Source organism: Engraulis encrasicolus, chromosome 1, assembly GCF_034702125.1.
Source record: "Engraulis encrasicolus isolate BLACKSEA-1 chromosome 1, IST_EnEncr_1.0, whole genome shotgun sequence".
Taxonomy (NCBI): Eukaryota; Metazoa; Chordata; class Actinopteri; order Clupeiformes; family Engraulidae; genus Engraulis; species Engraulis encrasicolus.
In genome coordinates, this window is record NC_085857.1 from 51690715 (window position 1) to 51717608 (window position 26894).

At 40.6% G+C, this 26894-nt stretch overlaps 1 protein-coding gene across 1 annotated transcript; it reads right to left on the bottom strand.

Annotated features, from left to right (window-relative positions):
• Nucleotides 1-5717: 5717 nt before the first annotated feature.
• On the bottom strand, nt 5718-23918 carry LOC134440948 (CMRF35-like molecule 6). Its single transcript, XM_063191143.1, has 8 exons — nt 23880-23918; nt 20939-21274; nt 18419-18499; nt 17593-17667; nt 16878-16934; nt 16549-16635; nt 8004-8059; nt 5718-6319 (listed from the first exon to the last, which is right to left on the bottom strand). Exons 1-8 carry the CDS (start codon nt 23911-23913, stop codon nt 6236-6238), a joined length of 810 nt encoding a protein of 269 aa, XP_063047213.1. The 5' UTR covers nt 23914-23918; the 3' UTR covers nt 5718-6235.
• Between the last annotated feature and the right edge of the window lie 2976 nt (nt 23919-26894).

Below are 26894 nucleotides of genomic sequence, written 5' to 3' on the forward strand. Positions count from 1 at the left end.
ACATTATAACTGTCATAATGCACATGATTAATTATGATGTGCATTAGGGTGTTTTGAGTGCTCGTGAATGATTATAAACTATAGGGCTTATAATACATTATAACTGTCATAATGCACATGATTAATTATGATGTGCATTATAAGTTGTTATAAATGCACTCATAATGCACTATAGAAAGTTTCATAGAAAGTGTTACCTTGTGAGGAATTCTTAGATTGAGTCAGACAGACGGGCCAAGGGAGGGAGACGTCAAGAAACACGGAAAGAAATAGAGTGACGTCAGGTAGAGTGAGAAAAGAGAACGAGAGGGATGGGGCAAAAAGTTGAGAGAAAGAGGGAGCGGAGAGAAAGAGACAGAGAGAGAGGGAGGGATAAGGGTCGAAAGGTAGAAGTAGAGATCATAGAGAGATGAGAGAGAGAGAGAGAGAGAGAGATATGAGAGAGAGAGCAAGAGAGAGAGAGAGAGGGATAGAGAGAGAGGGAGAGAGAGAGAGAGAGAGGGGGAGAGAGAGAGAGAGAGAGAGAGAGAGAGAGAGAGAGCGAGAGAGAGAGAGAGAGAGAGAGAGAGGGAGAGAGGATATGGGCCAACAGGTAGAAGTAGAGAAGAGATGAGAAGAGAGATGAGAAGAGCAGCGTGCTCGTGTGAAATGAGGCACCGTCTGGTGAAAGTTGTGAAACACGGAGGTGGGAGCGAGTGTGTTTATATGCCTGTGTGCATGTGTGTGTGTGTGTGTGTGTGTGTGTGTGTGTGTGTGTGCGTGTGCGTGTGCGTGCGTGTGTGTTTGTGTGTGTGTGTGGGTGTGTGTGTGTGTGTGCGTGTGTGTGTGTGTGTGTGAGGGGGGGGGGGTGGTTTGTGTGTGCGTTTGTGCGTGTGTGTGTGTGTGTGTGTGTGTGTGTGTGTGTGTGTGTGTGTGTGTGTGTGTGTGTGTGTGTGTGTGTGTGTGTGTGTGTGAAACAAGTACGTGGGAGGTGACAGAAGGGGAAAGGGAACTTCACTGACGTACATACAGGACATAAACCCACCCAGAGCTGTGACATTATGTTCACTCGTTAGGAGACTTCGTATTAATACATTTTTCATCCATTTGCTTGTACAGGGATTGGACAAAATAATGAAACACCTGTCATTTTGCATCCACAGTCATTTTGCATCTGTCATTTTGCACACAGATGTGGTTCATCCTTCTAGGTGGTATGCAGACATTATCTTGGATACCGTAGCTCTTGATACATCACAAAGACTTGCTGTCTCGGTCAAAGATGCAACAGTTACATGCGCACCAAGAATTTCTCCTTTTTGAACTCTGATATGTCACCCATAATGTTGTGTGCATTGCAAGATTTTGAGCAAAACTGTGCTCTTACCCTGCTAATTGAATCTTCACATTTCACCTTATTGGATTGGTTGGTCCACTCGAGCCATGAAACTTCACACTCTAAAATAACAGGTGCTTCCATTATTTTGTCTAACCCCTGTATGTATTTAGTCACTGGCTTCCCTGCATAACACAAGAACTCTACTCACCTCTAATCATGGGTACTAATCTGTAGTAGATCTCGTAGGCCCTCCATACTCCTCTGCTCTATCTTCCTATCTATACTTCACCACCCCTGCGGGTTGATGTTAAAAAAGGACTTGATATAACTCTTGATATAGGTAAGTTACAGTATAATCATTACTACAATGTGCCAGGTTCATGAGAGAAATGTGAGGCTGTGGGGGAAAAAACTCAGACCCCAAACAACATGTCACCTTGTGATACAGAACAGTAATGACTATAGTGAGACAAAAAAAAAAAAAACGCCTGATCATAAGTTTGCCAACGCCCCCATTAGTATTGAGAAATAAAATAGACAAATGCCCCGCAAGGGGAACTAAGACTACCCCCACTCCGCTGTATCCTTCTCAACGCCTTCATAGGGCTCCCTGACGCCCCCATGCAGGGGCTGTAGTGTCCCTGTTGAAGAACTATTCTAGCTATTCTAGACTGTAGTCCAGGGGTCCCCAACCTTTCTGGGTCCGAGGGCTACCGAGGGCTACCGAGGGCTACCCGAGGGCTACTGAGGGCTACCCGAGGGATACTTTTGTTCAAAATCCTCTACTGATGTATTGGCATCATTCTCAAATCACACTATTATTGAATGATAATTTATTATAGGTTATAAAGAATAAATAGTTTCATATTTAATTCAAGAAAAACATGAACTGTGACTAAAATCTGGTAGTCATCACTGCTTATTAACATCCTTGGTGGGCACCTCAGAAGATCCAGGAGGGCTACCTGGCGCCCGTGGGCACAACGATGGTGACACCTGCTGTAGTCAGAATCAGGGTTTGACAACATCATGTTTGCTCATCGGCTACAGTGGCTAATGGTTTTTACTGAGACACTGGCCACGCAGGCCTTCAACTCGCCACAGTTTTTCTCACGGCTCTTTTCATTACCACGGTAAACCAAGAGGATTAGTCAACAGGCCTGTGTTATAACACGCGCTGGATTTATATGTGAAACTGTGGGGAAATGAAACCCCAGCCCACACCCAACGTGATGTCACAATGTGATAATGATGTGCAATGATGAGATTATGGTCGCTAAGATATGGTAAACAGTAAAAAAAGGAACTCTTAAACTTAGAGAGTCGACTTAACATCTTCTAGTGTGCGTTTAATGTTATTTCAACACTTTCGTTAGCATTTTTAGGGGCTTTTTGGGCCTTCATTGTGATAGGACAGTGTGAGAGGAGACTGAGCAGGAGAGATAGAGATGGGGTATAGGGTTGGGAAATGACCCAGGCCAAACTAAAACCCCATGGTCTCCATGGGCATGCGAGCATGTGTGGGGGGCTTAGTGCACTGCATCACACCACCAGGACCGCACCCCTTTATGAACAATATCTGTAAAGTGTATCGTGCAGTGCCTCCTAACTGGCTGTAAATGGTTGGCACCCCTGGGCACTGTGCCACTGGCCTTTATGGATAATCCGGCCCTGCAGACCGCCCTCATAATTTCAATAATTAGAGAGTTAATTTAACCCATTGTGTCCTGCAGCGACATATATGCCGCATTCAGGTTCTTGAGATTTGAGCTGTTTTATTATAAATGTCGGTATGTTAGAGCTGATTGAACACATCATAGTGCAACATGAAGGTTCTAGCTTTTAAATGCAACTTATTTCATGCCTTTATGTGCTTCGGAGGCTGAGATATTTAGGTTTCAATAGGGAGAGGGCACCTTTTCCCAGAAAGGGCTTAGGCTAAAATGGGTTAAACACCTTCCAGACTGTATTTGGTGCCAGAATCAATGTCGATGACTGAGTCCATGCGAGCAGGCGTTGTTTCTAAAACAACTGTCACATTTCACTTATTTTTCCATTCTCCACTACAGTATGTTTACACTTTGCTTGTGTCACAGATGTCAGAATATTGATTCTACCACATTTTGGTTTGGAACCAGCCGTCTTGTGACCTCATGAAGCTGAGCGGAAATATGATAGGGTCTAGCCACTAGTTGTTCAGAGGTAAAGAGATAAAAAGAAAGGAGTGGGGAGATGGCGGCGTGGAAGAATAAGAAATGAGGTCAGATGTGCTACGTAAATGCAGTCGGGTTGACTTTAGGCTAAGTGTGTGTGTGTGCGTGTGCGTGTGCGTGTGCGTGTGTGTGTGCGTGTGCGTGTGCGTGTGCGTGTGCGTGTGCGTGTGCATACAGTGCTGGCCAAAAGTATTGGCACCCCTTCAATTCTGTCAGATAATACTCAATGTCTTCCAGAAAATGATTGCAATCACAAATGCTTTGTTATTAATATCTTCATTTGTTTGCCTTGCAATGAAAAACACAAAAGAGAATGAAAAAAAGTCATATCGATGACCATTTTACACAAAACTCCAAAAATGGGCCGGACAGAAGTATTGACACCCTCAGCCTAATACTTGGTGGCACAACCTTTAGACAAAATAACTGTGAACAGCCACTTCTGATAACCATCAATGAGTTTTCCACAACGCACTGCTGAAATTTTAAACTATCCTTGAGGTGATTTGAAGGGTGCGTTCTCCACACTGCTGTTTTGAGATCTCTCCATAGGTTTTCTATGGGATTCAGGGGTGGACTCCTACATTATGCTGCAAAATTTGCTGATTGTGTTCAGACTTCATAATTCCATTCACACGGTCAAGCAGTCCAGTGCCAGGGGCAGCAAAGCAACCTCAAAACATCAGGGAAACTCTGTCATATTTGACTTTAGGGACTGTGCTCTTTTCTTTGAAGGCCTAATTTTTCCTGCTAATTCAAATGAATAGAGAAAAAATAAATGAGACCTTCAAAGAAAAGAAAACGGTCCCTAAAGTCAAATAGGGAAATGCCAGATTATCAGTCAAGTCCTGGCCAACCTTGTGCCACTGATACTGATAACAAGTGTGATAAGACTGTGTTTGCTGCGCAGATCCGTTTTAGACGCAGTAGCCACCACCCACATGTCTAAAGCACTTCCCGATTCTCTAGAAAATGCGCTCACCATGCACCTCCCCCTCTCAGCGCACTGTGAGAAAGAAAAGAGGGTGTGTGTGTGTGTGTGTGTGTGTGTTTGTGTTTGTGTGTGTGTTTGTGTTTGTGTGTGTGTTTGTGCATGTGGGTGTGAGTGTTTATGTAGGCCTACAGTGTGTATTCATGTATTTAGGCCTATGTATAGGGTCTATGTATAATGTGTGTGTAAAACTTGTCAACCTTTGAGCAGATATAACAATTGTGAGCATCAACTACTAAAGGAACGATTGGAAAAAAAAACCTAATAAATAAAAGTCACAAATTATGGACATTGTCTCCCCCTAGTGCCCATTAGATGCCAAAGTCAGCTTTAGTGTAAATGTCTTTCTTCGTCATAGACACATAGAAAGGATTTGAAATGATTTCCTAACTGAAATCACTTCAGAACATGTTTTTTATTTGTGAATAAAATTCAAAGATTTGAAACATTACAAAGTCAGTGATCAACACCCACCCCTCCCCAAGATACACATCACATGACCCATTAGGTCATACATAAAGTAAAAAAAATGTTACAGCTAAAAATAGTCAATTAAGGCAGACATACATATTGTATATACATATGGCGCATGCAACATTGTACATGGCATGTGTATGAGTCCTTACTTAGAGTAATGGGGGACATATAAAAGTGGCCCAATTCTGATGTAAGATTTTATAGAATTTGTAGACCCATGTACATTTTTTATATTTTTTAATATTGGCAATAATGCACTTTACCCCAACATTTTCCCAGATTTATTGCCCATTGCTTTCATGTTGTCCCGCTTAAGGTAAGGTCAGTTCAATACTGTATTTTTAATTTAATACACAGAGACAGTTCAATGTCTTTCACAAAAAAAAACAGTGACTCAGAAAATTCAGAGGCCCACAGTAGACTGTGGGAGGAGGGAGTCAGTAATTCGAAGTTCAGCCCTCATCTAGAATGTACATCGGATTGTGCACAAACATGACCGTAAAAACATTACGGACAAGGAAAATGAATCATAGAGGAAATGGTGAAACATGCCCAACATTACAATTCTCTTTGAATAAACCATGGTCAGTCATGAAGATTCTTTTTCTCCCTGAATCACCAATGGTTGATGTTAAAAAAAAAAACAATTTTCCCAGAATCAACAATGGTAAGCCAATTGTCCGCCAATTGTCCCTAAATAAATAATGTTTGGTGGTGGATATTTTAATTGTCCCTAAATAAACAATGGCTAGTTATGGGGATTCTTATTGTCCCTAAAGCCAGGCTCAAACTACACAACTCCCGATTGTGTGTCCGATTTTGACATTGTGGTGCACCGCACACTAGAAGAGAATTGCAACTGTCAATATTATCCCTGCTCGCAACCACCGAGACAATGCCCGACGTTCTATTTCCAGTCGCAAATACCAAACACTGTTTGATTTCTACGATTTGCGATTCGCGACTCTTTGAGCTCCCAAAGTTCTATCTTAGAGCGTCGCACACGACGAGGATTTTTTTCCCTACAATCGCTTGCGATGGTCCTGGGGGGTAACGTTCCACCGATTGTCGTAAGGGTTTTCAGCCTAGAATTGGGCCGATAGTCGTGTAGTTTGAGCCAGGCTTAAATCAATGGATGTCGATGAAAATTGTAATTCTACCTGAATAAACACTGGTCACTGTTGAAATGTCTAATTTTCCCTGAATAAACAATGGTCACTGTTGAAGAATTGATTTTTAGCGGTGTGTATTCATGTACACAGGCCCCTGCTCCTTCTGACCCGATCCACTCGGCCAAGATGTCGGGGCAGAATCCGCAACCTGTAATGGAGTAGCGTAAAGCGCCGGGTTAAATTCAAACACAATACCGAACTTTATATTTATATGTCAGTGTTAATATAAGTACTTAAAGGGGTATGCCACTATTTTGGGGCTTAAAGGAGAAGTCCACTTTTTTGAACATTAAAGCCATTTTCTGAGTGGTCTGCAATGTTTTAGAGTCCCCCTCGCCATTTATTTCATGTTTGCTGCAGTCTCTGTTATTTGGCTGATTTGGATTTGATCTCAACCAGCTTTAGAATGGCCGTCTATGGGCACCTGCAACTCTGGTCTTAAAATCACCTTTAACATTTGTAGCAGTATTCACTGGTGTTCCTTTACAATTTTTGTAGCGAAAAATGGCATCTGTCGTGTTTTATGTGTGTTTTATGTAGCAATTTGTAAATTAAGTTTCACTTTCACTTTCACAAAATGGCTAATAAAAAATGACAGAAGTCATATTTCGCCTTGAAACTTGTTAGGGACTGCTAGTGAACACCCCTAAGCACTTAGTGAGCTGTAGACTTTCGAAAACAAATGTTTAAGGTGATTTTAAGAACAGAGTTGCAGGTGCCCATAGACGGCCATTCTAAAGCTGGTTGAGACAAAATCCAAATTAGCCAAATAACAGAGACTGCAGCAAACATGAAATAAACGGTGAGGGGGACTCTAAAACATTGCAGACCACTCAGAAAATGGCCTTAATGTTCAAAAAAGTGGACTTCTCCTTTAATACAGTTAAAATCGTTGGCTGGGGTTTATAAAGGTGGTAAAGTGTCTTATTTTTCATGTTAAGCGTTGTCTTGCTTTAAGACAAGTTAAAAGAGGGAGTATGTTGCTAACCTTTTGAAAGTCAATGGATCTGTGTAGCATGCTACACGCTACACGGATCCATTGACTTTCACTAGCTTAGCGACATGCTCCCTCTTTTTGTTAGCTGGTGAGTCATTATCTATGGCTTTAAGAGTCTTTTTTCTGAACTATTAAATATTAATGTGCTAACACTTCATTTTTTGGTTCATGTCATGACAAATCAGTGCCTTTCAAGACATGTGTTACCCAAAATCAATCATTTGTTAGCCATGTATTCACAAATGTTTAGTTCACATTAAGGCACTTATATTATTGATATAATTGCAAAAGGGACTTTGTACGCCCTTAATATGTCATATAAGTCACTTGCACAGACTGTCTTTAGGCTAATATGAAAACCCTATTCTAAAGTGTTGCCATTAATTCCCAATATTAAATCATGTGCTCTTCTGTGGTGTAACACTGCTTCCTAGCGGCCACACTTAGTTACTAACAATAGTGCAACGGTTCAAATTCAAAATCACAGTGCATCAAAATCAAAATCTTTGTCCATGTTCCCATGTTCATGTTGTTAATGTTCATGTTTTAATTTTTGGGAGCCCCACCTACCATATTCAAAGACATACGTTTGACCCTATTGCTAAATAAAACTGTGATTATTTCAGAAAAAGCTAATGCATTGGCCATACAAATAAAATGTTTTACTATCCAATTTATGTAATGAAATTAATACCTGTAAAATTACAACCATAGTCACACACACACACACACACACACACACACACACACACACACACACACACACACACACACACACACACACACACACACACACACACACACACACACACACACACACACACAGTGGACTCACCACAGTGATATAACTCCTCCTTTCGTCTGAACATGGATTTCTCACACGTGAAAACCCTACCAAAAACAAAGCACAGTGACGGTCATGTTACCCTTCATAATGAAGACTTCAATATACCAAAACAAATCACACAACATGAGTAACTTATTTCCACTCAGAATCAGTGGCATCTTCAGTCTTGTTGAGTCAGGGTTGAACTAGTGATGTGGCATACAGGGCTTTTTCCTGGCCAACAGTCCTCATGGGTCCAATCAAAGATTTTCTACGTTAATATCCAGGATCCATGTGATGTCAGGTGAACGCCCCTATAGGAGACCTTCAGTTAGGAGACCTTTGGAGGCCTCACGGCCCGTACCCACACAGAGTAATTCCGCTCCGCTCTCATTGACTTTGAATGGGGGCGATATCGCGCTTGACAGCGCGGAGGTGAAGCGATATCGCAGCGGGACGCGATCTGATATAGACGAGCTCTTTATATCATGCAAATTTGATGGTCCAATAGCCAATCAGATGGGCGTATGGGTAGCAAGGGCGGGAGTTACATTTTTTTTGAAAAACATGGCGGCGATTTCTGTGATTTCCAACATGACATTTTTGCTTAAAAAAAAAGACCCTAAATGCTTATAAATGTCACGACTACCACGGATTGATGTAAAAATGCACCACGAACGTATGTAACACAAATAGGCTACTCCACATTGCCATTTGACCACTCGATGTTTTGAGCTAACCGGGTAAGCTAACGTTAGCATTTCACCAGAACCAGGCAGCTACAAGCTTATGGGTCATTCCACGCCAAATCAACAAGTGCCCGCGCACTTAGGTCTCAAAAAATTCTGAAAATATTACCAAGTGTACCCATGGTACTTAAGAGAAACACTGTGAATTTATTTGAATGTAAGATGTATACTCTCCGTGTTACAGCCAATTTTACTGGGGGAGGGGGGTGCCCATTTTGTTCACACTCTTTTTTTTTGTCAAAGTTCACAAGTCCCTAGCTCAATAACTAAACCATGTAGGAAGCTCAAATTTGGCATGCTGGTACATAGATAGGAATAGTTTGTTGCTAAACTGTCAGTTTTGGTCTGTATGATCCTGCATCGTCATAGCATTCCCTCAAAGACGATACAAATTGTACTGGAGTTTTTGGCTGTGCTCTGTTTAGGCCTTCAGAAGACATATTTGTGCCCAACATAGCCTCTTGATTTTTTCCCCATGGAGATACAAGTAGAAACACTCCCATAAAAATCTATAAATAGAAAGGAAACCCCATCAGTGTTTGACCAGAAGACCTCACAAGTCTGACAAATCATTTTGGGTGTCATTTTCAGAGCACCAGAACACCTTGTGGGATTGTCCACAGATTTTTTTTTTTTTTCTTCATTCTCCATGAAGTCTTCTTTTTAAAAATACCAATGACACTTGTCTTATGTGATGTTTACTTTTTTAACCCTTTAATGCATAAGCCATTGGACTCACACTAACGCATAACATGGGTCTAAATAGACCCGCATTCATTTCCAATGTATTTCTGAGCATTAATCATGTATTCTCTCACACAACTTCTAAAACCAATACATTTTATCCCATAATTCTTCTAAAAGTAATTACATAGGTGGTCCTTAATTCAAAAAAGTATTTTTAAAAATGTTCTCATATTTTTATTTTACAAATAAAGATGAATTTGGAATTAAATCACTAATTTCTAGACGTGGACCGAAAATGGCCCGCATTCATTTCTAATGGAAGTCTAAATCTTTCACTATAATAACTTCCACAATTAATGTATTTTAATAGCTAATGGATTGAAAGTTGGGATTTAGGGTGTTTTTAATGCACAAAATGGGTGTTATTTGTTGTATCTTATATAAATAAACACACAAATAACTTCCCCCATTATTGCAGACATAGCCTAAGTCTGAAGTGTTTCACGTTAGGAACTAAAATATATTTAAAAGGATTCCAGTCAGGAACAAATTAACTGTTTTTGACCACTGTTGACCTATTGGATTTAAGCATTCCAAGTCATGCATATTTGTGTAATAAGACACGGTGTGATCGGAGGAGCCCAATAGCCTATATCAGGGCATAATTAATGTGCATAATTATTAGGCAACTTTGCTTTCCTATGGGAAAATATGCCACAAAAGACATCTAACAAACTCCAAAAATACTATAAACAATTTTGATGTCTTCCAGAGGGGTGTGGCTGTCTTGGAATATTGGCCCCATCCGTCTAAATCACTGTTACAAAGCCATCAGTGTCACATGACATGAACTCACAAAGTCACTACCAGATTTAGAAGAATTGAAGATGAAACTACCACAAAAGTATTACCTGCAGTGCTGTTATATTCCAGAACTGAAACCTACATTGAGTGTCCATGAGAACATTGTATTCAGCACTCAGAGACATGGCCAAGGTAAAACAGGCTGAAACCTGAAGACCACTCAACAAGAACCTTAAGTCAAGACTGGGTCAAGAAATGTCTTTAGACAGTTTTTTTTTCAATGGTTTTATGAACTAGTGAAGGTGACTGTTAATGGACCAGGTAGATGAGTCTATGGCTAGATCAGCAATGTGCACACTTACATGAGTTCCTGAGTTCCACTCAAATGCCAGCAAAGTACAGCATAAATACAATGGTCTTCAAAAGATGCAAATGTCTTCCTCTCAATGATCCAGCCATGGGCTCATCCACCCTGTCTGTCAAGAGTCACTTTCCCAAGTCCATGTAGGCCTAACTTTGAAAACTCTGTCCCCAGGTATTTTTGACCCAGTCTTGACTTAATTAACTTGTCTAGTGTCATCCCTTCTTACCTTGGCCATATCTCTGAGTGCTCAATGCCCTGTTCTTCTGGACACTTGGTGTAGGTTTCTGTTGTGTAATATTATAGCACTGCAGGGTAATACTTTTTTGTAGCTCCACCTTAAATTCTTCTCAATTTTTGGCTGTAACATTTCTTACGAGACTGATGACTTTGTAATGATGCATTTCATAATTCTGTGGTAAAGTGACCAACGTCTAGCCAATTTCACGACAGCCACATCCCTCTACAAGACTTCAAAATTGTTCATCGACTTTTCAGAGTTTGTTAGATCTATTTTGTGGCCCATTTTCCAAGAAGACAACAAAGTTTCCTAATAATTATGCACACCTGATATAAGGTGTTGGGCACCTTCGACCACAGCCCCATATTTTTATACAAATATGCATGGCCTGGAATGCTTAAATCCGAGCAGGTTTTCAAGTTCATAGAGATTCCTGTTGAAAAATAAGCATAAAAAAGACAATATGGTCAAAAAACATGTCTGCCTAATAATTCTGTATATAAAAAATGAATGCGGATCATTTTTGACCCATGTGTGTAAATATCATATAATTGTATAAAAAGATGTCTATTTCAAAGAATAACCATAAAGTATTTGAATTAAGTATTAATGTTGGGAGTTAATACTCCATAAATGACAAAAAGTTGAATTTTTAGTAAAAGAATCAAAATCCTTTCTCAATATGGCTAAGAGACATTAAGCTTGTGATGAAATTACATAGGAAATAAATGCGGGTCTATTTAGACCCATGTGTCTAAATATCATGTAGTTATATAAAATGACTTCTATATCAAAGAATAACCATCAAGTATTTAAAATAAGTATTGATGTTGGGAGTTTATACTCCATAAATGATACAAAGTTGGACTTTTCGTAAAAGAATCAAAATCCTTTTTCAATATGGCTAAGAGACATTAAGCTTGTGATGAAATTACATATCAAATGAATGCGGGTCTATTTAGACCCATGTTATGCGTTAAAGGGGTAGTAACCAAAAAAGTGTTTTCACGCAAAAAGTTATGATGCATAAAAATAAATTAAGTCATCTAAGGGACAAAAACAAGTCAATTGAGGAATTCATGGAGTGCTGAGTAAGAAAATTGTATTCTTACAAAGATATAGAAATTTTAAACTCAGCCGGGTCTATTTAGACCCATGTTATGCGTTAAAGGGTTAATTTCCACCCTGAACATGGGCAAAATGCAAAAAGAGAGCAACATGATTTCTATAACATTTAATGTAAAGACTAAATAATCAAATGCAAATTTTGCCCAGACATGATCACCCGAGAGTCCTTGTGCAGGGGTGCAGGAATCCCTTTCAATATCAATGATTTCAGGAGGGTCATTCCAGCTGGAATCAGCAAATGGTCCCCACTCGACCCCCTCGGATTTGCTTGAAAAAAATATATGTGATGGCTTAAACATCCAATAGAACATATCCACCATTGCAGATTTCAGCTGTGCATACTTTTTCCACAAAAAAATCTGTAAATAAGGACACCCCCTCCCCCTGATTTGGTGTCACTGCCTGAGTGACCATATTCAGACTTAATTATCTCCAAAACTATTTGTGGTGGATCCATTATTTTTCCAGGGCTAAGAGTCATAGACCTGACAAGCATACATTACAATTTGCAGCACTGTATGTCAAATTACACCTTAATGCTGGCCCTCTACTTTTCTTTGAAATTAAAATTGCAAGGGTTTTCAGATGTCCATAAAAACCTCAAATTTCAACATTCAAGGTTCATCCTTGGTACATGGTCAGATATGTGCCATGACTTTCACATTACATAGTATTTAATATAAGGTTCCAATGGTTGTTGAAATGCAGAGGTCCAAAAATGGGCAAAAAATAATTTATACCATTATTTGGAGCAATATTCCCAATCTATGACACCAGTTGTGAACTTGCTGTTTGGTGTCTCTGAAAGATAATATTATTATTCATAACATATCTAAAATTTGGGATGGTGTTTTGTCCCATTATTTTTATAATGAATTTTAAAAACTCATTCCTGTGTGACATGCAGGTGTACCTTAGAAGCCCTGTTACCTTAGAAAAAAATTGGGTTTACTACACCTAAAATGAATAGCCAAGTCAGTGTACACTAAAACCTAAAATCTCTGATACCAAATAGGTGATTTTATATTTGTTCAGCTTAGTATTTCAGTATTTCTGACTTAACCCTCAATTCCGTCCTAAGAAGGTGGCCAATCCCCTTGATTTTTGTGTTCCATTTTCACACAAAGATGGCGGCTCATGGAGCCAATGGCATAGTTCCAAAATAGTTCCAGGAAGTCAGCATCATGGGAAGGAAACAATACACCATTGTTTGGAGCAATATTTCCAATATATGACGGCGGTTGTGAACTTGCTGTTTGTTGTTTCTCGAAGAGGATATTCTTATTAACAACATATCTAAAAATTGGGATGGTGTTTTGCCCCTTTATTTGTATAATGCCTTTTAAAATCTCAATGCAGTGTGGCATGCATCCCTCAAATCCATCCAAAGTGGCGTCATGAAAAAAAAACCCACCATTTTTTAGAGCAATACCTCCAAAGTGTGATACCAGCTGTGAACTTGTTTTTTGTTGTGTCTGTAAGAGGATAATTTTATTAACAACATAGCAAAAAAATAGAATGGTGTTTTGCCTCATTCCTTTTAATGATCGTAAAGCGCATTGCGGTGTGACATAAGCCTGTGATCAAATAGTGCAGAGGGAAGCGGAAGTGGTGAATTGTTCTGGGCCAAGGACATGGGGGAATCAAGATTGGGTACTCATTACATTGCATTTATTGGGAAGGGGTCTCTTCAGACGACTTTCTCCCGGGCCCAGGCAAAGCTGTTTGTTCAGCTCAATATTTCTGATTTTTTTCAGGGATTCTGGCCTCATCTTTTTAAGTGTACTATCGGCCAGATGATCAAGTGACTACGCAACATGTTCTCACTGGCGCTACGTTAGCAATAAATTCAAGATGGTTGAGAGAAGTACCATTTTGAGAGAAGTCATAAAAAAACAACCTCTGGAAATAAAACAAGATGTTGATATGATTTCCTTGATGCAACCTTGACTTCCTTGATGGTGATTTAATATTTGAAAAAAAAAAATGAAATGTATTAAACAAGTCAGGAACTTTTAATGCTCTGGCCTGTGACAAATTATTTTATACACACTGAACTTTCAATCAACAGCTGCACCTTATGAGTTGACTTTATAAGGTAGCTTGCCATTGTCATTGATGATGCATTAGGTATCTGCACTAATATTGTTGTGTGCAACCATCCGTAATTGGCAATTCAATGAGGAGCACCTGAATGAAATTTTGAATGAAACTTTATTGTCATTGTACAGGTACAGCGAAATTGGTACCTTGAAGGACAATGACAACATAGGTATTGATTTCAGTAAGGATACCACCACCTTGCTCAGGGCACTTCCGTCAGGGGAGGATGATGGGGGGCGGGAAGTTCTACAATCAGGATACCTCTTTACAAACTGTCTCCTCCTATGTGTCATCTCTAATCAACTTTTACTTTCCTATGCGACCATAAAACAGTCCCACCCCCGCCAACAGTCACCACGACAGAGGTACCCTGACTGTAGAACTGTGCCCCGCCCCCAATCCACCACCATATCTGAACGCTTTTGCATGCTGCAAGGCTTCCTTTCGGCTTCCACAATCTCACCTGGATCAATGTGATGATGAACTTTGCAAGTATTGAACATTGTCTACAAGTATCCAAACCATGATTGTTGTAATCACTGCTGCTAACCTGCAATCCACTTGTTAGCATTGCAGTGGTATAATATTATATTGATGCAAGCAGCTGAATTAGATTGCAACAATGTGACAAGAACCACATGGTTGTCTGGTGCCATTATGAACTTCTGTGCCTTCAATATTCACCTGATATTGAATACTGCATGCAAGCAAACTCTTCTAACTAAAACTCCAGGACCATGCTGTCAAAATTGTCTGAGGGAATCTCCAGCCAGTATGAATTAAGTTATTTTGCAATACAGCTGGTAACTTAACGAGTAAGACACAAGCTTCATAGCAAATATAAATTTACAGGTGCTGATTGAAAGACTAGTTAGGATGGGAGTCCTTGTTGCAAACAAGAGTGCTACAATTCTTTAATCCTCTCCTATTTCACCACTTTATTCCAAGACTACTACTACTACCGCTACCACTACTACTACTACTACTAAAATGATGATGATGATTATTATTATGATTTTACAATTAAAATAATTAATGTCTATCAAAGCCATGTGCAATGTGCTATTCTTGCTGTGTGGCATCAATCAATTCATTTACAAGTGTTATGGTTTCCCTAGAATTTGCTTTGTCATTCACAGGGTAGCCATCTTGTTTTCACTATTAAGGTGACATCAGAGCCATGGATTTGAGAGTTGCGACAAGTCGGTTGGTGACATGGTCCTCATAGCTTCAAGTAATTGTAGCCAATTGAGATTTTGAAGTCCGTTATAAAAAGAATGAGGCAAAACACCATCCCATTTTTTTTTATATGTTGTTAAAAAAAACATCCTCTTTCAGAGACACCAAACAGAAAGTTCCTAACTAGTGTCATAGATTGGAAATATTGCTCCAAACATTGGTGCAAATTAATTTTTTCCCATCTTTGGACCTCTGTATCTCAACAACCATTGGAGCCTTTTGTTAGATATACTATGATGTGAAAGTCATGGTACATATCAGACCATTTACCAAGGATGAACCTTACATGTAGAACTTTGAGGTTTTTACAGACATTTGGAAACCCTAGAACATATGCTATCTAAACAGAGTAGAGGCACATTATTACGGTGTGATTTGACTTACAGTGCTGCAAATTGTGATATTCAGGTGCGACTCTTAGCCCTGAAGATATAATGAATCTGACACAAATAGTTCTGGAGATAATTGAGTCTGAACATGGTCACTCATGCAATGACGCTAAAACAAGCGTAGGGGGTGTACTTATTTACAGATTTTTTTTTGTGCCAAAAGTATCCATAGCTGAGTTCTGATATTGTGGATATGATCTATTGGATGTTTAAGCCATCACATACATTCACATAGGTGACTTGCTCAAGTGTACCTCAGCCATGGCATGCGGTAGTGTGGGATTTGAACCTGCAACTCTCTGATCTAAAGCCCATTCCCTTAACCATTAGGCCACAGCTGCAACATAAGGTGTGCGGTATATAAGGTGTTGCTTCCTGGTTTAGGTGTTCCACCACATAAGGTGTATATAAAGGGTTGGATCTCTTTGAGTGCATCTTAATATGGGACCTTGCCTCCTCCACTTGCCTCCTCCACTCACTTCTCGTCATGATGACATCACTGACAACAGCATTATATTTCAATATCTTGCAAAAGCTCAATTGTAGAGTCTTTTTCACGTTTGCAATTGTTATGGTGAATGAAAAACAGTCCCTCAAAAGTTGTTGTGGCTAGGCTGACAGCTGGGAAACTTTATCGTTTTCTCCACGGAGGAGGGGCCAGGAGGCGGGGCGAGGAGACAAGCGCAAGTGGAGGAGGCAAGATTACTGGGATGCACCCTTTGTTTAGGCATTAACCTAAGGTCAGCCATGGTGTATAGAGTGGGATTTGAACCTGCAACACTGATCTAAAGCCCATCACCTTATTTATTATGCCAAGTCTGCCACATAAGGTGTATATAGGGTGTTGTCATACCTGATTTAGGCCTTCCACTACACCTGGACTTCCCATAAAGGCCCAGTACCACGATAATCAGCAGAACAAGACACCCCACAGCAATGCCTATGAACATGACATGACATGACATGACATGACATGACATCATTTATTATGAATGGGGCCAGTCTGGTATGAAACATTTTTGAACATGAAAAAAATGAAGGGGGAAAATAAAAACAGAAAGACAAAGAGAGAGCGAGAGGCAGATAATATGAGAGGAGTCACAGCTGTTTGTAAAAAATAAAATACTGACAGGTAAAAACTGAGGTACAGTTGAAGAGACAATATAAATAAACATAATGTACCTCCATATAAGCTGTGTGGAAGAGCCTCAATGCTGGGACCTGCCTCAATGCTGGAACCTGCAATGAAGGTAAATATAGCACATACAGTCATGTCAATTAAGTAGCCTACATACATTACCACATGTATCAAGCACCAATGCAAACACGTGGATGAATCACACACACACACACACACACACACACACACACACACACACACACACACACACACACACACACACACACACACACACACACACACACACACACACACACACACACTACTAAACACTAACAAAAAATTGAGTGTGTTGTGAACTCTATGTGGGAGGGTTGTAGCCTATCAGTATGAAGACACACACACACACACGGTAAAAAAAATGTGTAGTGACGTCTGTGTGGGAGGGCTGGACTGATGTGTAGTGACGTCTGTGTGGGAGGGCTGGACTGCTGGGCTGCTGCCATATTAAACACTTGTCCCCATCGTAAGTCTTCAGTGTCTCCAGGGAGTCGCTGTGGTAACCACTTCAGTGTGCGGTGAGTGACACACACACACACACACACACACACACACACACACACACAGACAGACAGGCAGACACACACACACACACACACACACACACACACACACACACACACACACACACACACACACACACACACACACACACACACACACACACACACACACACACACACACACACACACACACACACTACCTGTCCTACCTACCTGTCTGATTGCTTTGTCGAGAAGTTTGGGGGATGGAGTGTGAATGATGGTAAGAAGTTCTCATGGCTGAAAGAGCTGGACACACAATACAATTTGAGAAAAAAAACATGAGAGAGAGAGAGAGAGAGAGAGAGAGAGAGAGAGAGAGAGAGAGAGAGAGAGAGAGAGAGAGAGAGACAGAGAGAGAGAGAGAGAGAGAGAGAGAGAGAGAGAGACAGAGACAGAGACAGAGACAGACAGAAGGATAGAGATGATACGACAGTTTCATGTACTTATCACCTAAACTATATTTCATCCTAGAATGATACTACCAGCTTCTAATGACCAACAACTAATGAGGTGTCTTGATTCATCCATTTAACCCTTGTAAGGTGTTTGTGTTTTTGTTACATAGAAGGTGTTCGGGTCAATTTTCACCCTCATGTTCCCTTCATCCTACTTGTGAATTTCATGCCAGGTTGCAACATTGATGCACAGCTGGGGGACCAAACAATATCTGTACTCCTTTACTCCACATCAGTCACCCTCTGCTTTGTCTACTCCACATTTGATCAGTATTGTAGGCTATCAAAGAGTTTAGAAAATATTGATGTATAAGCCGGCTCGGGTGTATATACGGGTCAAAATGACGGGTCTCTGATTTTTTTTTTCAGATTCATGTTCCTCACTGAAAATTAGCCAAAGCCAGTGAATCTCAGTGTGAAAGAATAATAGCTGATAGGCCTACTATTTTTCTGAAGCAAAAAAAGGAAAACATGTCAAAATGACCCAAAACACCTTAGAAGGGATGAACAATGTTTCTGTTGCCGTCAGCTACTGTACTTACGTGTACTGTTGATTGATTCTGGAATTGTGGACATTGTAGGTCTGAAGGGAAGAGCTGATGTTGAAGTCACTGTAGAGAAAACTACAAGAACAAGTTTTTATTTCCAGGAAGCAAAAGAGAAGGGAACTTTCCTCGAACTCGTTATTCATTTTTTGAAGTTTTTTCCCCCACACAAACCTCTTTATGAAAGTTCATCTCTTTGTTCTACTTACACACATATGCCTCACTTTCTATTAAGCATGACAAATGGACCAATTTAGCAGAAATGGAAAAAGAAATCATGGACATTTAACATGCAGTTGTATTGCTCACTCAACTCTTGAATTGGGCTGCATTTCTCTGTTGCTACGACATTGCAGAGAGCCTTAAAGGAGCACTCCTGCCAATTTCAATATCGTCGGCTTGCTACCAAAACCGCCCAAGTCCGAATTTGGTCGAAATGAGATTTTTTACTTACTCCCCTACCACAGCTGCATCACCCTGCCTTTCCGCCAGGGTCATTGAACAATCACAGCAGTCACCAGAGTCAAAAATCTGTATGCATAAAGTCACACACTGGCTATGAGAAAATGAATGACCAGGGACGCAGCTATAGGGAGGACAAGGAGGGCATTTGCCTGTAGACCTAGGGCCCTCCTGCAGGTGGCAGGGGTAGGGGCCCTATTATGACCTTGGCAGATGGTATGGGGGCCCTATCTACTCATCCTGGGGCCCTGTGCACAATTGTTCTGCCAATGTGAATGACTTGGGTAACTTGACTTTGCCATTTTTTATGCAAGTAACTTGACATGGGCAAGAAGAAGCAGTTTATTTACATCTGTTAAGAGTTTGTTTTCCTCTCTCTCTTCAAAGACAATGGCCATGTGTCAAAACATCATCCTTAGACATCAGTGTCTGAGATAATCTTATTATCACACAATGGTTGTAGCCTTAAAATTAGGCTATACGAAACAAATTGAGCAATTATGAATCAGGTGCATTATTTGATGTAGTCAAAGGTTTGTAGAAGGCTGCTGCAGCCTATAACTTCCCATGACAGTCTTTTATTTCATACGTTTATCAAATGTCTCATAATGTAGACATTAAAGGCTATTGTGCATTACATTGTTTTACATTCAGAGGTATATCACACTTGGATGTGTAATGAATCCAGTAATGCTTCTATACCATGTTCTGAATGCCACGGTCATGGCGTTGAAGTGGGCGGGGCACACTTCTATGACCAGGTTACCTCGGTCATGGGCAAGGTTGGGGGGGTGGGGCAGTTCTATGGGCATGGAGAGGAGCAGTAGTTAACCAAAGATGATAAACAAGGAGGAGACAGTTCGAGAGGAGGTACAAGGACCAAAGATGTACCCCACCCCTTCATCCTCCTCCATGACTGATGGACCCTCAACTTGGAGATTGGACGCCACTGCAATGCTTTCTGTGTGACACTGCAAGATGGATCTGTCCTGACATGAGCTATGAATGTATTACCATTATGGAAATTGCTCTGGCACAATGGCAATATCTCAGAGTGCTTTGCTTTGGATGAGAATGTAGATAATGCTATCATTGAAAACTAACTCGACTGAAAGAAGTAGAAAGTAAAAGAAAAATGTGAAAATCTGTTGGTAGATATGAGATTTAAAAGCATGCTAGACTACAAGGTCTATAAAAATATTTCAGTCATTCACCATTTCCAGGATTAAAGTTTGGAATAAAAATAAAAAGAATAGTATTACCATCAAAATAATGTGCAGTGAATTGTTCTTGTTGTGCTGCATCAAATAATTTATTTTAAAGTGTTTTTTTTTCCTTAGAAGGCGTTTCATGTTTGACTTGCAGCTTCACTCAAAATAAATAAAGAAAATAAATTAACATCTTAGACAGGTACTGTTTGTAATGGACCAATGACACAGACAGGATGACAGGATGACGCAGAAGTGATAGGGGAATAAAGTTCTGCAAAAACCTCCTTTTGACCCAAAATTATTAGGGGGGACTCACAATTGCTCTTTGCCCAGGGTCTCAGATTTCCTAGAACCGCCACTGGTGTTTGGCGCCCCCTAGGAAATTTAGTTTTTCCCTGTTTTCCGAAAACCCCAAAATCAGACTTAGGCGGTTTTGGTAGTAAGCCAACGATATGAGCTATTCTAATGGGGGCAGCTTTTGTTTACATCTTTAAAAATCTCTAAATAGGCCTACTACAAATATTTTCCTAAAAGGTATCGCTGCTAGTTGTCTGCTGATGTTGCATAACCTTTTGGATGTTTTTGGGAATAAATCAATATGTTTTTTGAAATGTAAACAAACACCGACCTGCCCCCATTACAATGACCAGGATCTCAGAAAAGGCTGAAGAAAAAGAAAAAAAATCTCAGGTACTGACAAGTCCATGGTAGTGTGAGCATTACAACTGCATGTTGAAATTGGCTGACCCTTAAACAGATTAAGACTTGGTCAGTGCAATTTTGGTGACATTTAGGTCAAATAGGCTCTGCTCAAAGGGTGTAAAATGAGGAACCTGTTTGGTACCTTTAACTGTGAGCTCCACTTCAGTGTAGACATCTTTAGATCCAAATCCAGTCTTAACCCCACACCAGTACTTCCCAGCATCCTCTACAGTCAGTCCAGTGATGGTGACGCTGAAGATTCTAGAAGTGGTGTTGTCATGGAGAGAGAATCTTCCCCTAACAGCCCCTGTTTTCCTTTCTTCAGTCTCAACAGGTTTGTATTTGTTCCGATAGGAACAGTCTCCTCTGCAGAGGTACTTGGAGTAGGTCTCATATCCAGCATCATAGGGGCATCTGATCTCTGCTGATCCACCTACACGTCCACTCACTCTGATCACTGTTGCCGTAGAATAAACACCTAAACACACACATAGAGAGAGAGAGAGAGAGAGAGAGAGAGAGAGAGAGAGAGAGAGAGAGAGAGAGAGAGAGAGAGAGAGAGAGAGAGAGAGAGAGAGAGAAGCCTTTTATTAACACCATTCAGCCATCATGCATTAGCACAGTACAGCCACTGCCCAAAAGCAGACCAACACCCCCCCCTATATGTTCATAATCAGCTCCCAGTTTTCCCCAACCTCACACAACACACCCCCCACACATCAAACGTTTGAAAATGTCTCCAAATCATTGACCAAGTGATAATACATGTATTGCACCTTGATGCGACTTTTAGCTATTCCCAAAAAACCCTCTAAAGGGTCTACATACACCAGGTTCAGCATTTTCTGCTTGCGGGTCAGCCAAATGGCCAACTTTGCAATGCCTAAATTTACCATACACACCTCCTTCTTGACATTTGCGCTATATTTAGGCCCACTAATGAAAGGAGATTCCGAGAAGCCCTCCCCAAACCCTCCCAACGCCCCCCTGAGCCACTGAAAAAGACCTCCTAGAGAGAGAGAGAGAGAGAGAGAGAGAGAGAGAGAGAGAGAGAGAGAGAGAGAGAGAGAGAGAGAGAGAGAGAGAGAGAGAGAGAGAGACAAAAGGCCTTATTGGTGACAGTTACCCTTGTGATGCTGTACCTATAGCCTTGTGATCCTATATAGCCTTGTGATCCTGTAGCTATAGGCTATATGAAACAGAGAGTTTCAGTTGAGCTGCATGGGCTCAAGATGAGGAGGGGCTCAGATTTGGGTTCTTAATACATTCCACAGTGTGTATTCTATGAGTTGCCCTTTCAGGTGACTGTTAGTGGCCCTGACCTCGGTCAAGAAAGAGGATGACTGCCCAACACTTAAAGGTTGTGAAATACATGGGTGGGAAAAACACATCAACCAACTTGACACGACAAATTCAAACCAGGTCACTATCTAGCATTTACCAGCTTTATCATGACCCACATCAGTTGTGTAATGCCATGTAGGCCTAACTCCTCCACCCCCGAGTGTCACGAGAGCCAACTAGGTTGTGGTTGTCCCCGAAAAGGCACACACTGTAGCACCCCCCTCCCCCGACCCACCCCACCTCACCTCTCTCTTCAGCCATCATCCTTTTTTTCTCTCAGTACCACCCCTGTTTGTCCATGTTATCTCGACCCACATCACTTGTCTATTGCAATGTGTAACTCTGAGTTTGGGTAATGATGGAAAGCTTGCACATCCACAGGAACGTCTGACCTGGGAGCAGGACCACAAGTGACTAGATGATTCTGAGAAAAAGTCCGCTGCACGACCAGTGTTTCTTTTGCTCCCAATATTTTATTTTTACGTGACGTTTCGGGTTTTACCCCTTCTTCAGACGTCTGAAGAAGGGGTAAAACCCGAAACGTCACGTAAAAATAAAATATTGGGAGCAAAAGAAATCCTGGTCGTGCAGCGGACTTTTTCTCAGAATCATCTAACACGAGTTTGGCCCTCGGTACGTTTGCTGCGAGCCGCAAATTGTGCACGAGCAACCAACTGCACATGCTTGATTTTAAAGCAGTAGACCGTATTGTCCAGTGGGGTTAAAGGGGCAGGTGCTTCAGGACCACCTCGTGCCTATCTGTGTACACCTACTATGTCTGTAATATCCTCCGTTAAAAAGTGAAAGGCCACCTGGGACAACTCTCGTGGTCATTGTGACACAGCACAGTGTGTGCTCATTCACTGCACACAACAAAAGAGTCCTCATTACATTGTATGTAGAACAGAGTCCTGCACCGGGTCGGGTACCCACGGGTACCCACGGGTACGGGTAAATAGTTGCCCAAATGGGTGGGGTTTTAACGTTCCGAAATTTCACGGGTGGGTATGCGGGCGGGTAGGTTAAAATACGGGTGGGTAGCTCGGGTAGCACGTCAATCAAAATGGTCATAGTACTAGGAGGCTATTTTCTTTTTTATCTATTTAGATTTAGATTTTGATCTATTTAGATTTATCTATCTATCTAGCCAGTTAATGGCTTGACATCTTATATGGCTGTTGGAAATTACGTTGGTGTCACTTTTTTTTCAGTGGCGCATTGAAAAATAAAACAGTGGAAATATGCCTACTTTCGATTTGAAGTATTTTTTCGCGGGCACGGGTGGGTACGGATTTAACTTTGAAATTACCACGGGTTTACGGGTGGGTGGGTAATGCACTGCACGGGCATGGGTGGGTCCAGGTATAAAAAAAATGGACCCGTGCAGGACTCTGATGTAGGCTATTCGATGAGGGGCCCTTTCAGAGGACTTTGCCAGGCCTCTGACAAAGCTGTCATTAGTAACAATGATATTCACATATGAACACTTCTTATATACAGCTGTGAAGTTGAACAACATGTGAGTATACAGTGTTGGACAGGGGGGCATGTTGCCCTATCTGCACAGTAACAAGTGCAGTGTTGATTCAACACTTGGAGTAGTACTTCAAGAAAACACAACAGAATATGTTAAATTAACGCTGCATTTTTTTACTATGTGGTACTACTGTGTAGTTCTATACAAGTGATGTAGAGACTGGTAAATGTTATTATTATTGCCATCAATGTGGTGTACTCACCCAGTAGAAGCAAGCAAGTGATGAGTAGGAGCATCGTCATAGGCATCTTCATCTCCTGATAGTCTTGGAGAACTTAGTCACAGTAGAACTTGAAGACTCAGAGCATATTCATCATCTGATAGTCTTGGAGAACTTGGTCACAGTAGAACTTGAAGACTCAGAGCATATTCATCATCTGATAGTCTTGGAGAACTTGGTCACAGTAGAACTTGAAGATACTCAGAGCAAATTCATCACCTGATAGTCTTAGATATAGTCACAGTAGAACTTGAAGGTACTCAGTGTGGATAAGTAGAACTTGAAGATAGGAGAGCGGTAGAATTTGAAGATGTTTCGAAATAGCAAATAGTTTGAAGACTATAGGCTACTCAAAGTGGATGTTGGATGACTGGAACTTGATGTCAGCTGAAGTGGGCGAGTAGCTTGAAGACAGTCAACGTGGACGAGTAGAGCTTATATATATATTCAAAGGAGACGAGTAGTGTGTGTGTGTGTGTGTTTGTGAGTATGTTTGTACCCGGGCATGTCACGTGGGAGGAAGTCTTTTCTTTGTCTTATCGTGCATCTACATCTGCAGTAAACATCACAGTCTGCTGGATCTTCAGCAAAGGCCACAGCTGCATGCAATGCTGCACTGCAACACCCACCGCCCACACACAACGGATGCAGCCTCCAGCCCCCGTCTCACTTTCTCCTGTGTGTGTGTGTGTGTGTGTGTGTGTGTGTGTGTGTGTGTGTGTGTGTGTGTGTGTGTGTGTGTGTGTGTGTGTGTGTGTGTGTGTGTGTGTGTGTGTGTGTGTGTGTGTGTGTGTGTGTGTACAGCGATGTATTCCCCCCTCTCTCTGTCTTGCTTTCTTAGTCTTTTTCTTGGGTCTCATTCTCTCTCTCTCTCTCTCTCTCTCTCTCTCTCTCTCTCTCTCTCTCTCTCTCTCTCTCTCTCTCTCTCTCTCTCTCTACCTTTGCTCACACCCCCAGTGTGTGTGTGTGTGTGTGTGTGTGTGTGTGTGTGTGTGTGACAATGTATGCGATGTATTGCCCCCTCACTCTTTCTCGCTTTCTCTGTCTTTTTCTCTGGTCTCATTGTCTCTCTCTCCCTTTCTCTCTCTCTCTCGACCTTTGCCCACATCCCCAGTGTGTATGGGGTTATCATTTGCTCTATGTACAGCATGGAGACCAAGACGTGGTGCTTATATGGTGTCCTGAATTTTTTTAATTAACACTTTTAATCATTGCAAAGAACTTGAACCCAGTAAGACACGGCCCCTTTTTCAGCAACTTTTTTTTAAATATAAATCAGTATTATAGGTCAGTGTCCATGAATAATGTAATGAACTCCAATGTTAATCAACATAAAGTGGAATTATGAGGTTATAATATAATATAATATAATATAATATAATATAATATAATATAATATAATATAATATAATATAATATAATATAATATAATCAGGGCAGGGTGTAGTAAGTGTGGCACGCAGGGGTACGCAGTCCACCCACTTCTCCTGAGGTGAGATTAAAAATGAGCACACAGCAGTAGGTGATGGACCAAACAGACAAACCGATAAGAAATGACAGTATAGGTGGGACACGATAAGTTGCCTAATTAATTGATGATGTGAAAAATCACGTACCCCCACTTTAGAAAAAAAAATCCCACTACACCACTGAATGTAATATAATATAATATAAAATAATATAATATAAGATAATACAATACATTTAAAACTGATATAGTTTATACCATTTTAAACTGATACAAAGCGGATTCCAAAAAAGTTGGGACACTTTGTATTTTGTGAATAAAATCAAAGTGCTGGCATTTTCAAAACATCTAATATGTTAATAAGGTAGAGCATTATGTACAGACAGCATATTAGTTGTTAAAGTCGAGCAGAATTATTGTTTTGAGGTAATTATGTGATCGTTTAAAATTTCACCCTTGCAACAAATCCCAAAAAAGTTGGGACAGGGCCAGTAAAATGCTTTTTATATTGGGTACGACTAAAGACAACTCAAGGGATGAGACTGAACAGTCAAATACTTTGACTGATGGCATAATTTTATTCAAAAATTAGATATTTTGATATGCGAGACGTGATTTCAGCAGCTCAACTGATAGGTGTGTTCTTCAACTTGTTTACCTTTTTGTTATGCTTAATATGTGGCATATCCTGACTGCAAGAAAACAATTTTGTGACCCGTTTACTCTTATGATGGAACCACACTGTTGGAACATAGTTGAGATTGAAATTTGCCACCATTATGGGGCAATATCTAAAGGCGATGCTCCAAAATATTATGCCTTGGTAGCTATGTTTGCTGTTTAAAGTCTGTATGTATCATTCAACATTCATTTTAATGCTCTACATGAGTAAGAAGACTCTAACCAAGTCACCTCTGCACCCCCTTACCATCATATTTGCTGTCTTTCAGACTGACCACTAAATCAAGTTGAAGTATTCATTTTCTATATAACCTGGAGGGTGCATGACTCCATAATTTTCAAAAAGGATTAAATATTTTCCATTCTGTAATCAGAGGACAGTTTCACATGTCTTCAAGGTCCATAGAATGAGCTTTTCCGCACACAACATTGATTAATGTCTGCATCATGTGCATTAATCAAGTGTTGTGTTTATGGTCATTTTTTTTCGAGAGCTGTCATTGTTGGAGTGTCATAGTTTGCTTATTTACCTGTAGTATGTCATGATCTCATAACTCGTGCAATGCTTACACAGAACTCTATATTACGAAAATAGGCCTTATATGCCTGCAATTTTGATAATTCAATCTTTCTGTGTAATAGATAAGTAATTAGTCCCTCAAAATATTCGCTGCTGAGTGCCACAGCCTCTATGTGATGGTATTTTATTTGTGCATTCATGTTGGCAGTCAATATAGTTCCTTTTAAAATATTCTTCCTTGTGTAATTTTTAGAATTATCCAACTATTACAACATGTTTTGGCCCTGTCCCAACTTTTTTGAGATTTGTTGCATGGGTCAAATTTTAA

Bases quoted from the DNA above. Each gene is read 5' to 3' on its own strand.
- LOC134440948 (XM_063191143.1), bottom strand. From the start codon at position 23,913: ATGCTCCTACTCATCACTTGCTTGCTTCTACTGG. The intron at 17,668-18,418 runs GTAAGTACAGTA...TTGTGTGTCCAG, and splicing joins AGAATCAATCAACAGTACAC to CTCTTTCAGCCATGAGAACT. The intron at 8,060-16,548 runs GTATGACAACAC...TGTTTTTGGTAG, and splicing joins TAGTGGAAGGCCTAAATCAG to GGTTTTCACGTGTGAGAAAT.